This window comes from Macrosteles quadrilineatus, unplaced genomic scaffold, assembly GCF_028750875.1.
Source record: "Macrosteles quadrilineatus isolate MER2022 unplaced genomic scaffold, UCM_ALF_1.0 Scaffold_2__2_contigs__length_208266976, whole genome shotgun sequence".
NCBI lineage: Eukaryota > Metazoa > Arthropoda > Insecta > Hemiptera > Cicadellidae > Macrosteles > Macrosteles quadrilineatus.
The window spans coordinates 92,569,618-92,587,547 of NW_026542595.1; the positions used below are offsets into that span (position 1 = coordinate 92,569,618).

General features: G+C 38.8%; 1 protein-coding gene across 1 annotated transcript in view; it reads right to left on the reverse strand.

Moving 5' to 3' along the window:
- Positions 1-17,189, reverse strand: part of LOC128986150 (cysteine--tRNA ligase, cytoplasmic) — a 30,999-nt gene extending 13,810 nt beyond the window's left edge. Inside the window, exons 1-6 of the mRNA XM_054406320.1 lie at positions 17,100-17,189; positions 15,776-15,961; positions 4,599-4,815; positions 3,739-3,864; positions 2,912-3,052; positions 195-405 (exon numbers count right to left, since the gene is read on the reverse strand). Coding sequence (XP_054262295.1) covers positions 195-405; positions 2,912-3,052; positions 3,739-3,864; positions 4,599-4,815; positions 15,776-15,954 — 874 coding nt within the window. The 5' untranslated portion in view covers positions 15,955-15,961; positions 17,100-17,189. The remainder of the gene's footprint in view (positions 1-194; positions 406-2,911; positions 3,053-3,738; positions 3,865-4,598; positions 4,816-15,775; positions 15,962-17,099) is intronic.
- Between the last annotated feature and the right edge of the window lie 741 nt (positions 17,190-17,930).

Here is a 17,930-nt window from a genome sequence, read left to right on the forward strand (position 1 = left end):
GTCAATATGACTTAATACAATTTTTACCAGGCTAGGTTGCAGGACATGTTAGACCGTTTTTTTCCATGCTACTTGTGACGTCCGATACACTGAACATTAATGTTTAAATAATTAATTATGAAATTTCAACCATTTAAAATAAATAGCTGATTGTTGATTACTGTTACTGCCATGAATTATACAATATTACTAACCTTCCCCAGACTGAAGAGATTCCTGGTCTCCGTAAGCCTCTGGGACAAGTTTGGCGTAGAAGTGGTTGGATCTGGCATCAAAGGTCTTCACGTCAAAGTAGACAGAACCGTTGGACTCGTACGCCAGTCCATTCTCTATTATCTTCTCAATATATGAAACTATTTCTGGCACATATTCACTTACTCGAGTGAGTACATTGGGTCTCATAACCTTAAACAGAGAGTTATTGTAAAGTTGACTGGTCAACCTTTTGTATTTACTGTATTTAGCAGCAAATAACCTGGAAAATCACGTCTGGCAACGCTTTTTGCCCCGTTTTCGGGGATTTTTTCTCTTCGAACCACATTAAAAAAACAATGACTAAGGATCCAGGCGCTATCTGTGAGTTTTTCAGTGAAGTACGCCCACTCGGGGTAACACAGCACCATTACCACTGCTGTGTGACGCATAGCGGCACGCTATATTTGTTATAGTGTGAGCATTTCGCGAAGCCGGGCTGCATGACCAACTCGTGACCGCGACTGCATTAACGCTCTACCCACCCAACATTGAAATGTAGGAATTAGTCTTTAGCAGTGAGCCTTTTCAAACATAAATTTTAATCACATGTCCCCAGATTGTTCCATACCATTTCTCAATTAAATTCATTAATATTTCACCTTCAGTAATTAATCTACAGACAATGTCTTTCACTCAGCAGTATTTGTAACTGATTCACCATGTTCAGTTCTTAGAGTTTGGAAGGATAGGCCTATATTTAAGTAGTAAATTAAATTAGTGTAAATCAAAGCTGGCTAGGAAGGTGTTCTGATCTGGGTAAAAAGTCTCCGTCTCTCTGGTCCCCAGCAATCTTCCTAAAAATATTGGTAGTAGTTTCAGCACGCCTAACCTAAGTTTGGTCCAGACACAGCTAAGTTATTCAAACCTATTAGCATTACCCTGTTCATTCCCACTACAATTCCCGAATTCCCGCCAATTTAACATCATCACCCCCCACACTTCACCCACCAATCCAGTTCTTCAGTCCACTTCGTTCCCCCCCCCCCCCCCCCGGTACAGCTGTTTTGCTGCTGTCAAGACTTAAATATTTTAATGCCTATTGCGTTCGCTGATTCACTGGCGCGCCGAGGCTGCGGCACATTTCCGATTGCCACGCCAATGGGATTCTCGTAGCGAACGTGTTAATGTACTCATCTAAGTTACACTATTTGCCTCAGATAGCTCCGACAAGGGCTTTTAGTTTAATCTTTTTATTTACTAAAATAAATATTGAACAGGTAGCTACTTTAAAATACTACTATTGCCAATTCACTAAGGTAGCTTGACCTAGGTTCTAACTTGGGTGACTAATGAACTTTGAAATCAAGCCAAGCGCTGTTGTTGAAGTTTAAGGTTTGTTTAAACGTAAGAATTGGTTAAATTACGTCTTTGTATAGGCCTAAACTACTGAAGTGAAACTCAATGGTTTTCAAAAGCTACCTGCACAGATTGAGAACAATATGATGCATATTTGACAGCTCTGCACTAAACCTTTACCCATGAAGCATTACCCTACCTTTAACTGATAACCCTAGACATTACATTCTCTTGTTAAAGTTGTAACGCCAGTTTTAGGATGAATGTGAATGTGGTTGAATTGAGCCACGGACAGTGTGTGCTGTTGTAAATAATTGATTTCTGTAGAATACACAAAACATCCAATTTGTAACAAAATCAAACTGGAAGGACTAACTTAATCCTAATTTACTAACTTAACCCTGCATCTGGCAGCTACAAATCTCTGTACTGGCAGGCCATTTTTGACTGTATGTATGTGGGTTACTTTAGAGCTGTATAAATTGTGTTCCACTATACAAAAGTATATTTTCTTTTTCAGTACATTACTAGGAACAAATGAAAACAATTGACAGATCCCAAAAAAGTGTTGTAGAACTGTTTACTTGTAAGAACAAAAAAAAGTAAAAGAAAATAGGCCTGTAACATTTTTCCAAAGTAGAGGCTTGGAAAAAATACAAAAGATTTTTTGAATAAAAAATCAGAGATACATACAAAACGTATAGAAAATGGTTCTTTACAAGAAAAAAGTCAAAGGTGTATTATATTATATTTATAGTATATTAATATTTGTTTAAAAAAAGGTAAGAAAGGAGTATGTTGTGTCACACCGCGCTAAACACACAGTTGCATCATTCCACATTTTTACTCTCAACTTTAAAAATATTGTTACATCATGGAAACTAAACAAACTATATATCAAAATAAACGATAGAATCTCCTGTGTAAAATGGTAAAAAGCAATATCTAAGACAGTGATGTTTTCTGTTGAAACTTAAAAGTTAAAGAAAATTGATGCTCAAACAACTAGTGACTAGTCGTTGCCAGTGGAGGAACTAGTTTTAGCGACTAGTCGATAGTCGTTTGCTAGATGCAGGGTTAATTTGAGCTACCTAAATTTAATATCTTTTACGTTACATCAAGAATCTCATTAACCATGCTAAGTGTAAAAATAGAACTTTATATAGTCATACAATCTGTGAATGGCTCATTCAACTACCTACATCCTTTATTAATAAAACAAAATTGCTACAGCTAGTCTATATACATGAGAAATCGACTTCAGCATTCAAAAGTCAATGATCCTAGATAATGCTAAATAGCCTACAATATTTAGACTGATAGGTAGGTCTACATTCGATGTAATGGAAGGAAGACTCACATTAAGTGCATCCATGTCCTTGTGGTATTCAGCCTCCCAATGGCGAGGTAGACTGACAAAGATGTCATTGTCTGTAATTGTGTGTCCGAACTGCTTGTCCAGCCAATCGGACACAGGGTCTCGACTAGCCTCCATTAAAACCTATCATATACATTACGGGTTTAATAAAATTAAAATAAACCACAAACTAATCACTATAACTTAAAACTAGAGAAAAACATCAAACTTAAATTTCAGTTTGTGAGATGATCAACGCATAAGGTTATGAAAAAAATTGCTTCACAGATAAAGAGGTCTAAGCTCCCACAAATTCTTTGTGAACATGCCTGCGATTTAATCCATCACTCTCGTACTGGAAACTGAGACTCTAACCACTAGCTTGCAACTCACCCCCACTCCTGTCAAATGTTCCTATATCCAATGGTTTTGTAGGCTCGAATAAAATATTGGTGCTAGACTAGCAGAGAGAAGATTTCACCACACTATCATGGTTGAAGATTCAATGTTAGAAACAAAATCTATGGGCTTACAAAACAACATTACTAGGACACGGAGGTTAGAGGTGCCTGCTAAAACACACACATTTAGTAATTTTACGGTATAAGTCCATCATAAAATCAGGGAATAGTGATGTACATTTTGGATTGTCAACATAATAAAGTAGTTCAGTATATTATCTTTCTAAAATTAATGAAACCTTGTTTGGATTGGACAACTCATAAATTGTAAAAAAAAGGAAAGTAAAATTTATTCTAGGCAAGATTTGAAAGACATTTACCACATTTACTTATTAATAAATTATTACAAGTTTTTGTTGCCTATCCTACCTTCTCAGCATCTTTGATCTGTTTCTCATCGTTGCTTTTGATTGCCTTCTCCATTCCCTCGACGGCCTCAGTTACTCTCAGAGACAGATTGTGCAACATCTCCTTCTGGTCTGGATCTGTGGTTTTCTACAAAATACTTAACTATTGTAACTATGAGCATTACAACCCAAAATTTAAAGTAAGGATGAACGTTAATATGACTAGACATTCCCATTTTTAACTCAAAAAGTACGTAGTAGAATTGAGAATTAGCACACAAAAGTTATGTGTACTCTTAAATGATATCCAACCTAATTGTTATCTTCAAAGTCAAGAAAAAAGAAGTAAAAAATAATTAATATATTGAACATAACATACTGAAACAGACTAAAATTTACTCTATTAATAAAATATTGAAACTTAAACACACATAAAAACTTTGGCCTGAACAATTAATAATAAATACTGGCACATAAATGTATATTTCATGATATAGGCCTACTAAAAATTGGTACTTTGGTATTATCCGGAGGCCACCCTTATACAGCTGTATAAGGTGGGTGAGGTCGTTGACCGGAGCACGTGACGCATCACCTGTGACCTGTATCTGGGGTGGCAGCTAGAAGCAGCGACGCATTCAACTCGATCCTCGCCGACATTGCTGCCTTCTGGGAGGCAGAACTCAAAGGCCGCTAATTGTAATCACGTCAAATTTGGCCTCCGGATAATACCAAAGTACCAAAATTCAACTGAATTTCTATGCAGCAAGTGAGATAGCCTACCACAGAATAAGATCAGCATAATTTACTATGAATAAAGGCCTATGGATATCCTCTCATACAAAAACTATTTAAGAAAGCAATATTTTGTTGACTATTTACCGTAGCTTTTTCTACAACCAGACTCATGGCACTCCTAGTGTCTGACAGAGCTTGTGACATGTCTCGAGGCTCTGCCGCGTACTGTGAATACAAGTGGCGCTGTCGAGCTCTTTTGATGATCTTGTCATCGATATCTGTGATGTTCATTACATAAGTGACATCGTAGCCAAAATAGTCAGAGAGAACTCGACGAAGGATGTCAAATGAAATATATGACCTGCAAAGTAATAAGATTCAGTTATACATTTAACATATTATATATTAACTATTTGATATATGACAGGTAAATAAGTAATTTTAGGAAATATCATTTAAAGGAATTAGATGATAATAAATTTATTCTTAGACCACCATTTTGAGGTCACCACACAGGAGAGCAAGTCAGTGGTGACAGGCAATAACAATTTATTATGTAGGAAATAAATTACTCTTATAGGTTGGTTTAAAATTTGTAAATTACGAGGCAAAAATGTGGTTCGTGTAATATATTTATATAAGTAATATAACAGTTTTTACTATTTAATAATTTACAAGGCTATGTTGGCAATATTTAAATATGTACGTTGAACTGTAACCGTTTGTATTTCCCACTACCAGTTAATAATATTTGAATAAACGAATGCTATTGGACGATCGGGTCACACCACTTCCCCAACCCATGAGTCCATGTTAACCGACACCTCTACACCTCAGTTATAGCCAGCTTCCATCCTGAGTAACTCCGGCCCGTTCGGTCGTTAGCAGTTTTACAGTGTTAAACCGTAGTGCTTATTAACTTCCCGATTCCCGTAGTGTAAGACGTCAGGGTGACGTAGTGACTTAGTTACAGTGTATAAGGATAGCACCGTGTCAACGAAGGTACGTCAGGGTGACGACACTTCAGTGGCGACGAGGACAATTGGAGCAGTTTTTAACGTTCGGGAGTGAAGCGTCGGTCTACGTCCGGTACTGTACGCGTGGTGTAAATGGCTTGTTTTAGCGCCATAAAAAGATTTTCGTTAGTTTGTGTGGGGAAGGAATGAACATAGAGAAGCTATTTAGTGAAGGATTTAAGTTCGGACATAAAATGGCGGGAATTATAGGAAGCGTCGGGGAGTTCGACCAACACGAGGAAACGTGGGACTCGTATATTGAACGTTTCGAACTATTTTTAAGTTGTAATGAGGTCAGTGAAACGAAAAAGGTTAGTACGTTACTCACAGTAGTTGGTGTAAAGACGTTTAAGCTTTTGCGAGATTTGTGTACACCGGACAAACCGTCTACTAAATCGTACGCTGAATTAGTAAAATTAATTAAATGAAATGAAATGAAATGAAATGAAAAATCCTTTATTTTTTCAGGCAAAGTTAGGGCCACATGGCCCTTTCTTACACTTAACCTGACATTAAAAATATAACATAAATAATGTAACATAGGGATAACTTAATCTAATTAAACATAAAATATTTAACAATTCAAGTACCTACATATCTAAAAAAAACATAAAAATTTAACAAATAGAAAAACACATTCACACACTCTCGCATACACACATCAGCAAACGCGCAAGGTAACAGTAGCCCTAGGACACGCCAGCCGAGACCATCTTCTCAAAATAGAGCTTTTTCAGTGCCGCCACAAACTGGGAACGTTTTTCAAGGGTCTTAATGTGTAGGGGTAGGCCGTTCCACAGACGACAAGCGGTAACAACAAAAGCCCTGCCATAAGCTGTGGTCACATGATGAGGTATACGCAATGTAATCGAAGAATAACGAGACATTCGTGAACTACCCTGAGACACAAATTTAAAATCGGATTTGAAATATTTTGGGGAGCCTGTTTTCAAAATTGAAAAAACCAATGACAAAATTTTAATGAATCTTTGATCATTTAATTTCAGGATGTGTGCCTCAAGGTAGTATGGCGTGATATGCTCCATACGTCGCAGACCATAGACAAATCTCAAACAATAATTCTGTGACCGCTGGAGCATACCCGCCTGAGTCGCAGTCAAGTCATTGATCAATGAGTTGCAGTAACTGAAGTGGGGTAGTACAAGTGATTTGATCAAATATAGTTTAGTGTGTTGTGGTAAAAAATTCTGTAATCTTTTCAATGAATGTATGGAGGCAAAAACCTTTTTTCGTGTGTCCGTAACTGCTATGTCCCAAGTAAGTGAAGAGTTGAAAGATATACCAAGATTCTTGACATTGTCGTAGTATGGAAGTGCTTTGCCATTAACTGTGATTGGGTTTATGGAGTCTAAGTCAATTGAAGGTCGAAGTCGCGAATGGCTAATGACAATCGGTTTCGTCTTTTTGTGATTTAGTCTCAGTCCATGATTCTCAGTCCAAGTAACAATTCGGTTGACATCTTCATTGATCCTTCTGACACAGTCGTTTTCGTTGTTTGCAGTAAAATGGTCATAGATTTGTAAGTCGTCAGCGTACATGTGGTGTTTACAGTTGACCAAGGTCGAGTTTATGTCATTGACGTACAGTACGAAGAGCAGAGGCCCAAGGATTGACCCTTGAGGCACACCGCATGTAACAGTCACCCAGTCTGATCTCGTGTCACCAATCTCCACACATTGCTGCCTATCTGACAGATAAGATCTCAGCCATTTAAGAGAATTCTGGGAAAACCCTATGGCCCGTAATTTCTGAACCAGCAGGTCATGATTAACACAGTCAAATGCTTTAGAAAAATCAAATAGAGTTAGAATCGTTCCTTGTCGACGCTCCATAGCAAGTTTTATGTCTTCAGTCACTCGAAGGAGTGCTGTCTCTGTACTGTGTGCTGTCCTAAAACCAGATTGATAGTCAGATAAAATGTTGTTTTCTGTGATGAATTCAGTGATTTGACAGTGAACGATTCTTTCTAGGCCTTTAGATAGAGCGGGCAAAATACTTATCGGCCTGAAATCCCCAACCAAGGTTGGGGCTGAGATCTTTTTTAGGGGACGGATAATGGCAGACTTCCAAGAAGAAGGGAAAGAATGGTGCCTTAAAGATGCATTAAAAATGAACGTGATAGTTGGAAGGATGGCATAGAGGATGTCTTTGATGAAACGAATAGGGATACCATCAGAACCGACAGCATTGCTTCGGATTCTGCGGATAGCCATCAAAACATCGGACTGAATAACTGGTTTAAAATTAAACTCAGGATATCTCAGGTGTGGGGTTGGAGAGTTAACTAGTTCATTTAAGTAACTGTCAACTTGATGCTGGTTGGTATTTTGACTGCAAGAAGAAAAGTAAACGTTTAATTCATTTAGAGGAATGTGTACCGGTTGAGAATCAAATTGTTTCCCTAGCCCAAGACTTTTAACCTTGCGCCATAAAACATTTGATGGTTGCTTTTGATTTTCAAAAAGTTTCTAAATGTATCTGAGTTTTGAATTTCGTAGAAGCTGTTTAACTCGATTACGATGATTCCGATATTGTTGTTTTAGTTCTAAATTGCTGGAGCGTCTAGCCTTTCTAAATAAGCTATCACGTTGAGCCATCAGACTTTTAATTTCAGGGGTCATCCACGGAACAGGTCTTCGTTTTGTCACACGTTTTGAAACGATGGAAGCATGCTTGTCAAAGAGATTCAATATGGATGAATTTAGCTCATGAACCATTTCATCGACAGAATTTAAATTTTCAATGAAGTGCCACGGAGTTTGTTGAACATCTAACATGAACTGAGCGACATTCATATTTTTAAAATCCCGATATTTAATAAACTTTGCTTTGGGCTTGGGAGATTTGATTGAGTACACACAGAAAATGAGGTCATGTTTAGATATTGCAGGGATTGGAAGCTGCCCATGATGAATGATATCGTGGTCATTGGACACAACTATTAAATCTAAGAGGGTGTCAGAATTGGCAACATGATGTGTGGGATCGAGTGGTAGTACAGTTAAGTTGCACGATTCAAACATGGTAGTCAGCTGTCTGTGTTCAAAGTTATGAGTCAACGATAGTAAGTCAGTGTTAAAATCACCCATGATCAAAACATGACTGTATTTGAACATCTCGTTAAGCAGAGCATTTTCAAAATCAAGCAGATGCCCCGATCTTGGTGGGCGGTAGCACACTCCTAGTAACAGCGCATCTGCTCCAGGCAAACTGATCTCAATAAATAGGAATTCTGGCCCAGCCGAGTACTCCGATGGTGAAGAAAAGACTGTTTTAAACTTTAAATCCTCCCTGATATACACCGCAACGCCACCGCCCTGTTTACCAATCCTGTCATTACGTTGCAGCACATATCCAGGGAGGGACACCTCATTTGAATGAATACTCGGCTTCAGCCAGGATTCAGAAATGCAAATTAAATCAAAATTACCAGGACAAAATATTTCTCTAACCTCATCAATGTGAGCACGCAAAGACTGGGCATTGATGTGCGCCGCTTTCAGGTGTTTGGGATAGGGAGATAAGGAGCGAGAAAGACAATCAGCGGTGGACAGTGTAGGGTGATGGGTGGGGGAGGGGGGAGAGATAAGCGGGTCGTTGCGGCGAGCACTGTGCGGCTGTGGACTCGCTATCCCGGGTCCACAGGTCGCGACGTCACGACAGGCGCACCCAAGACCACTGCACAAGCTGCGATCACTGATTCACACTCACACACATACATACATACATACATACTTAAATTACTAAAGTAAATCAAAATCACTGTTAAGAATAAAACAACACGCTTGTCTGGCTCCGCTAACAATTCACAAAAGAACAAAAAATAAAAGATTTTTTCCCCTTTTTTAGAATAAAATACATCCAAAGAAACTAAACTCAATGACATTAAATTCAACAATAAAACCTCATATTCATTATACATTTGTAAACAAACTGATTTTTTTTTATTTATTATTTGAACGTGAACTTTTCCATGCAAAGAATATAAAAACAAATAATGTTAATAAATTAATTAATTTACTGTTTGCAATACCATATTACACACTAAGATAATAAATATAAATAAATTGAGAACATAAACTTAACTTTCAAACTTTAAGATCATAAAATATATTTTATAATTTAATTTAAAACAAAATAACAAAATCTATTTCAGTTTAATAGTAATATTCATTGCTATTCTTTAAAAGTGTAAATATAAAAATAAATAAAAATAATAAAAAAATATATCAAATGTAAATGTATAATAACATGATAAAATTAAAAATGATAGAAAAGTAGCTAGTGATAAAAATTAAACAGAATCTTAACTGTTAACTGAAGCAGTGTTTTGGGCCAAAGCTGGTAGGTCAGTCAGACTCGTCGCCACCTTCTTCTCCCCGCTCTTGTCAACCCAGAGCACTCTGCCATCCTGGGTCCAGACGTTTCCCACGCCGAACCTTGCCACCGCCTGCTTATACAGTTGCTGGCGAAGGTGCGTCAGGTCCTCCTTGATGGTTACGCCTGTCCCCTTTAGCCGCTTCTTCACATCAAATACAGTCCGTCGGGCCCGGTATGTGCTGAATCGGACGATGATGGGCCGATGCCGCTCCCTGCCGTCGTCTCCCGGTGTCTGCAGCTTGCCGACTCGATGCGAACGGGAGATTGCGTCTTTTGGCAGTTCCACATCAAGTTTTTCCCGACATAGCTTTATCACAATCTCGTCAGTGCTCTCATCTTTAGTCTCCTTGACACCAAAAATACGAATGTTGTCCCTCCCCTGATATTGTTCGAGGTCATCCGTCCTTTCAACAAGTCTGTTATTTACTTCCTCTATCTTCTTCTGAAGACTCGTCACGTCGTCCTGCAGCTTGCAGATAACTTCGTTAAACGAAGCCAACGCCGCCTCGACAGCGGTTTTCACCGCCCTCTGCACGACTGCCTCAACAGCGGCGAGCAAGGCCGGGTCGATGTTGTCATTGTTGGAGGTAGTCTGCTTAGGCATTGTTGTGACAGACGAGGACGGGCTGGCGCTGGCGGTTGGAGACGGAGCTGATAAGGAGCGTTGGACGTTCCGCTTCTCCACGGCAGATAGCAGCACTGACTTGCCCTTATGTCCTGACCGCAGGTTCTGAGGTGACCGGATCATGAACACTTGAAGGTTATGTTTGTTTAGTTATGTTTTAAAAACTCTTTAAAACACTATAAGTAACTGTACTCACTATTGCGTTAGTTAGCGCACTCTGAAGTAAAAGTGTTGAGAAAAAGTCACTAGCGATATCTACGTAATTAACTTAGATAATTGAGAATATCGCGGAGCCGAAATGACGCGTGCTTTACTCTAACAAGATCATCCCCTCTGTCATCATAATTAAAGACCATTTGTACCCGACCCCATCTTTCATTGCGGAACGATATAGATTCAGCTTGAGAAATCAGTTAGAAAACGAGAGTGTTTCCCAGTATATCGCGCAATTAAAGCATTTATCGACACATTGCGAATTTGGCGCGAATTTAAATGACTATCTACGAGATCGCCTGGTTAGCGGCATCAGAAGTGATTCAATGAAGCAGAGACTTTTATCGGAATCAAATTTAACATTCGAGAAGGCAGTGCAGATGACGTCACAGTTCGAGATGGCGGAGAAGAGCGCGGCGTCACTTTCGGCGGGAAGCAGCGATGGTCACGGCGGGAGGATCCAACGCATGGCGGCGGCATCAGCTTCAGCTTCACCACGCCCATCAGGTCAGCAACCCCGCCCACGAGGTTCAGCGCATCACAACACCGGAAGAAGTAGACAACAGCAACAGCCAACATCGTCAACAGCGGCGTCGGCGTCAACGTCAAATGATAGAGTGCAGTGGCAGTGTTTTTGTTGTGGTGACTTCGGTCACATCGGCAGGAATTGCCGTTTTAAAGGTTCGACATGTCACAAGTACGTTAAGAAAAATCATTTAGCAAAAGTGTGTCGATCTCAGCAAAACAGTAAGTCACAGTTTCAGTTCCGTAGTAATAAGAGTGATTTTAGATATAATAGAAATAAGCAGCATAACTATGTAGATGAGGTATCTGATGATGTAAGCGTAAATGATGATATTGAGGAGAGTATAGGTAATCTGTTTGAAATTAGTGAAGGGTCCAGTAAAATAACTAAGGTAGATCCTTTCAAAACAGAGGTTATTCTTGAGAACAAATCAGTAACTTTTGAAGTTGACACGGGTGCTTCGGTAACTGTAGTAAGCGAGGCTTATTACAAAGATAATTTGAGTGCTTTGAAATTGTTTCCTACTGACATAAGGTTAAGCTCGTACACTAATGTGCCAATTTACCCTGTGGGTAAGCTAGAGGTAAATGTTCAGTTCAGAGATAAAAGCAGGACCTTAGACTTGTACGTAATTAAGGACGGAGCTCATCCCCTTATGGGACGAGACTGGATAAGGGAGTTAGGAGTAGAAATTTCTTTCAAAAATGTTGAGGAATTATTTGTTGCTAAAACTGAATCAAAGAGTAAACATGACAGTTTAGTTAAGGAACTAGTAAATGAGTTTCCGGAAGTTTTCTCAGATCGTTTGGGGCAGTGCAATTGTAAGCCCGTAAGGCTGGTTGTAAAAGAAAATGCCATTCCCAAATATCATCGACCCAGATCACTACCCTACACCCTTAAGGCTAAGGTAGAAAAAGAACTAGAACGTTTGGTGGAGTCCGATATTTTAGTCCCAGTTTGCAGTTCAGAGTACGGATCGCCTATTGTGCCAGTTCCTAAAAAGGATGGTAGCATTAGGATTTGTGGGGACTTTAGGCATGTTAACGCACAATTAGAAATTGATAGGTACCCCATTCCTAGGGTCGAAGATTTGTTTACAGAACTACAAAAAGGGGAATTTTTCAGTAAGATCGATCTAAGTCAAGCCTATATGCAGTTAAGATTAGATGAGTCATCACAAAAGCTGTGTACAATCAGTACACACAAGGGGTTGTTTGCGTACAAAAGATTGCCTTATGGCATAGCATCAGCAGTAGGTATCTTTCAAAGAGTCATCGAACAAGCTTTGCAAGGGTTGCAAGGTGTGAAATGTTTTTTGGACGATATAATTGTATCAGGACCTAATGACGAAGTACATTTAAATAGACTAAGGGAAGTTTGTTCACGCCTCAAGGCTGTAGGTTTCACAGTGAAACAAGATAAGTGTAAATTTTTTGCATCAAAATTGGAGTTTTTGGGGTTTACTATAGACAAACATGGGCTTCACACCTCGCAAGCCAAGATAAAAGCGATTGTCGATGCCCCTGTACCGAGAAATGTGACAGAAGTAAAATCATTTGTGGGTCTAGTCAACTATTACTCTAAGTTTGTCCCCAATATTGCGGGTGTTTTGAGACCTTTGTATGACCTTTTGAAGAAAGATGTAGAATTTTGTTTTGATGACGAGTGTATGAAATCGTTTAAAAAAGTTAAAGAGCTATTGTGTACGGCTCCTGTGCTAGCACACTATGACCCCCAAGCACCAGTAATACTAACAGTAGATGCAAGTAACTATGGTCTAGGTTGTATTCTCAGTATAATAGACAAAGACGGTGCTGAAAAACCAGTAAGTTTTGCATCACGTACATTGAACCAAGCAGAGCAAAACTATTCACAAATTGATAAGGAGGCATTAGCTGTAGTTTATGGTGTTAAGAAATTCCACCAGTATTTGTACGGGAAGCATTTTACCCTTAAGAGTGACCACAAACCCCTTATTAGTATTTTTGGACCTAAGAAAGGCTTGCCTGTGTTCGCAGCCAGTAGATTACAGAGATACGCCCTGTTCCTGTCAGGGTATGATTTTGACATAAAATATGTTAGGTCAGACAACAATAGCGCCGATGCGTTGTCTAGGTTACCGCTTAAAGTGTCCCCAGTAGACGAGGAACCCGAATTTTTGTGGTTAGGTACTTATTTACACTTTGTTAAAGAGAGCTCAGTACCAGTGACATGTGATCAAATTAGAGTAGAAACACAAAAAGACCCGTTATTACGGAGAGTGTTAGGCTATGTCATGTTTGGGTGGCCAAATTTTGTCCCTAAAGAGGAATTTGAATTGTTCCCATTTTATCAGAGGAGGGAGGAACTAGCTGTCGAGCAAGGTGTTTTGATGTGGGGGTACAAGGTAATTGTTCCTAGTAGTTTGAGAAGTTATGTTTTGAATGAACTTCATGCGTCTCATCTGGGCATAACTAAAATGAAGTCTGTTGCGCGTTCTTATTTTTGGTATCCAAGTCTAGACAAAGACATAGAGAACCTTGCTAACAGCTGTTCGTCCTGTCTTCTTGAAAGACCAAATCCTAGTAAAGCCGAATTGCATCATTGGCATTACCCGAGTAGACCATGGGCTAGGTTACATGTAGATCACTTAGGCCCATTCAAGGGAAAGTTGTATCTGATAGTAGTTGACGCACATTCAAAGTGGCTGGAAGTTTTCGAAACTAGTTTGACTTCAGCCAATCACACTATAAATCACCTTCGTGATTTGTTTGCACGGTTTGGTTTGCCAGAGTCAATCCATAGTGACAACGGTCCTCCATTCAGTTCAATGGAGTTTGCCTCATTCTTGAAACATAACGGTATCAAGCACACAACATCGGCTCCGTACCATGCTCAAAGTAACGGACAGGCCGAGAACTCGGTTAAGTATGCTAAGTCAAAGTTAAAATGTGCATTTAGGGAAAATGTAAATACTTCTGTAGCCTTAAGTAGAATCCTTTTTGACTATCGCAATTCTAAGCACATGACCACTAATGAGACACCTGCTATGTTAATGTTTAACAGACCTTTGAGAACCCGATTAGACCTACTCAGACCTAATTTGTCTGAGACTGTAAATAGACAACAACAAGCTCAAAAGATGTATGCTAGGGGTAGTAAGACTCGATATCTGTTTGAAAACCAAAATGTATTGATTAGAGATTATAGATCTAAGGATAAGTGGATTGAAGGATGTGTGGTTAGACAGATAAGTCCAACTATGTATATAGTTAAGTTAAGTTCGGGTGTTACGTGGAAAAGACACATTGATCAGCTGATAGCTATCGACAGTGGCCCAGTGTTGACATCAGATGCAGACAACAGGCCCACGGCAACTACAGTCATCGCGCGCCCAGCTGTTCAGAGTACACCAGCTGAGCGTGACGTCAGTCCTATGACGCGCGAGCTTCCGGGACATAGTACGCGCTCGTCCCTCTCTCCCACCACTCCGCGGCGCTCTATGGTTCCACAAACAGCTGATCGCAACTCACCACCAGCTGTACACCGTACACCTGTACAACACCGTACGTCCACTACACCACAGAGACGTTATCCCATGAGAGCTAGGAAACCAGTCGAGAGAATAGATTTATAATTAGTTTGTTTTGTTGTCATATAACGGTTGTTGTGTTTGTGTGTTGTTAGGTTGTTTTATTTATGTATTTGTTTGTCAGCGTTTATATTCTATCTGTTTACTGATACTGAAATTGAAAAATAATTATTGGTCACATTTTATGGTCAGATTTAAAGGGGAGGAATGTAATATATTTATATAAGTAATATAACAGTTTTTACTATTTAATAATTTACAAGGCTATGTTGGCAATATTTAAATATGTACGTTGAACTGTAACCGTTTGTATTTCCCACTACCAGTTAATAATATTTGAATAAACGAATGCTATTGGACGATCGGGTCACGCCACTTCCCCAACCCATGAGTCCATGTTAACCGACACCTCTACACCTCAGTTATAGCCAGCTTCCATCCTGAGTAACTCCGGCCCGTTCGGTCGTTAGCAGTTTTACAGTGTTAAACCGTAGTGCTTATTAACTTCCCGATTCCCGTAGTGTAAGACGTCAGGGTGACGTAGTGACTTAGTTACAGTGTATAAGGATAGCACCGTGTCAACGAAGGTACGTCAGGGTGACGACACTTCAGTTCGGATTCCACTATAAACTGTGGGTCCCTTAGTTGCCATTGGCTGTATTAATAATTAAGTTAACAGCTGTCTAAGGAACATGTCAGCCTTAGTAAGTAACAAGACTACAAGATCGTGCCACTCATCTTACATTCATCTCCATTCATACTTATATCTATGTACCTTTGTATGGTCGCCATTTAAAATAAAAGTATAATATAACACATGGGTTATAACATTCTAGCGTAGGCCTACAATATAGTAACTTAGTTACCCTTAAAAAAAGAGAAAATCTTAAAATATATAAAGAATTGACAACTAGAAATGTTATGAAATTATTAGGCAACTTACTTAAATAGATGTTGAACCTAATTTACCTTGCATGACCCATGTGAGATGCATCATAAACTGTGGGACCACAACTGTACCACATAACTTTACGTCCTTTCTGAGGTACAAACACTTCTTTCTGTCTGGTTAAACTATTGTACAGCTTAAGAACAGGAGGAGGTTCTGTGTCCCCAACGCTCCATGACGGTTGGGACCGTTTAGCCATTTCGTTTCTGAAAAATTTAATTTAGTTACTACTAGCAGGCTTTATAATATTTACTCAGTGTTAGTTTCATTGTTTAAACTATGTGTTCACTTGACATTTTAGTATGAAAAGTAACTAAATATTAAAGTAATATTCTTCTAACTTGCAATATATGTTTTGCACTTAGATAACATAGGCAGGGTGTCCACAGAAATTTTGTCATCAATTTCCCTGACTTTCCATGACTATCCATGACCATTAACCATTGATTTCCATGACTCACGAACTTAACTCAAAAATTATAATTTACCGTACACACACAAATAATATTGCCTAGACAAGTTATTTCACAGAAAATATTGAAATATGTATTAACAGATAACAATGGGGTACAATAGGTACAACAATGAACTAATACAAACTCAAAACCCATAAACTAAGACAACTGTATAAATTGAAATTGTCGTACATTTGTGAAAAATTCGGAAAAATGCTACAATAGTCGCGGTTACAGCCGACTAGGACTAGAGCATTGAAAGGTCCCCTGAAATCCATCCATTATTGGGGATTTCCATGACTTTCCATGACTTTTTGCCTATTTCCATGACTTTCAATGACCATAATTTTTTTCCATGACTTTCCATGACTATCCCTGACTTTCCAGAATGTGGACACCCTGATAGGTATCACAATAAGTTAGCCTATATTGAGATAAGGCATAGGTATTACAATCTTATTTTAATACTAGGCCTACTTGTCAACTCAATTCATTAGACGGGTAGACTTCCGTATTTGTTGGCACAAACAACCGAATGAAAATATTGATCGATATATCGTTTAATTATTAGGTAAGGTTAACCTAACCTAACTAACTAAACAACAATCAAATAATCAATATTTTCATTCGGTTGTTTGTGCCAACAGATACGGAAGTCTACCCCATTAGACTACCCACTGAGCGTCTAGTTATTCAAATATACCAAGTAAGAATTGGAATATATGTATAGATGTCTCAAGTTCCAAGCAGTGCTAGGGCTTAAAAATAATTATAGAAATAAGCATAAGCCACAACATGTGTTGTCCGATTAGTGAACAACTGGTGACAATGAACTGTCGTTAACCAAGCTTTTTATCAGAGAAAATTAAATGTTAATCCTTCTACAAACCTTAATACGCCTAATGAATTATTTAAATTGTGATTTGTCTTCGTAAGTTTGAGGTTACTTTCAGTTTAAGGTTAGATTCAGTAAGAGAGAGGAAGAAGAGGAAACTGCACATTCGGCATTCGGCTGCAGAGTGCTACGACGGCGCTGAAGGGCCACCAACTATAAAAAAATATTTTTCTTAATCTCTGAGAAAAAACTTAGAATTCTGAGTTTAAAGTCAGAATATAACATGTGGGCGTTCCACTCTGAGATTAAAGTCAGAATTCAACTAGTGGGCGTTCCCCTCTGAGATTAAAGACAGAATTTAACAAGTGGGCATTCCTCTCTGTGAAAGGAGTTAGAATTCTGAGATTAAAGTCAGAATTGAATTGTGGGCGTTCCTCTCTGGGAAAAAAGTCAGAATATAACTAGTGGGCATTCAACTCTTAAGTCAGAATTGAACTGTTGGCGTTCCTCTCTTATTGCAACGATATTATCAGCATATCGATGCTATCATCCCTACTATCTTAGACAAAAGAAATAATATAAATATAATTTCTGTTGGGGACAGCTCACTTACTCTACAGATCATAGACTATACGGTTAGGGTTCACTTACTCTACGAATCATTGACACAATGAGCCTCCAAATATGTAATTCTTAAAACACATGGCTCACTTACTCTACAAATCATAGTCTATACGAGCTTCGTAAATAATATTGAAGGTTCACTTGCACTACAGGCTCGTATACTATACGAGCCGATCGAAAATATCAAATAAATGAAGAGGGTTCACTTACTCTACAGATCATAGTGCCTATGAGCCAAGCGTATGAATTCTTGAATAATTC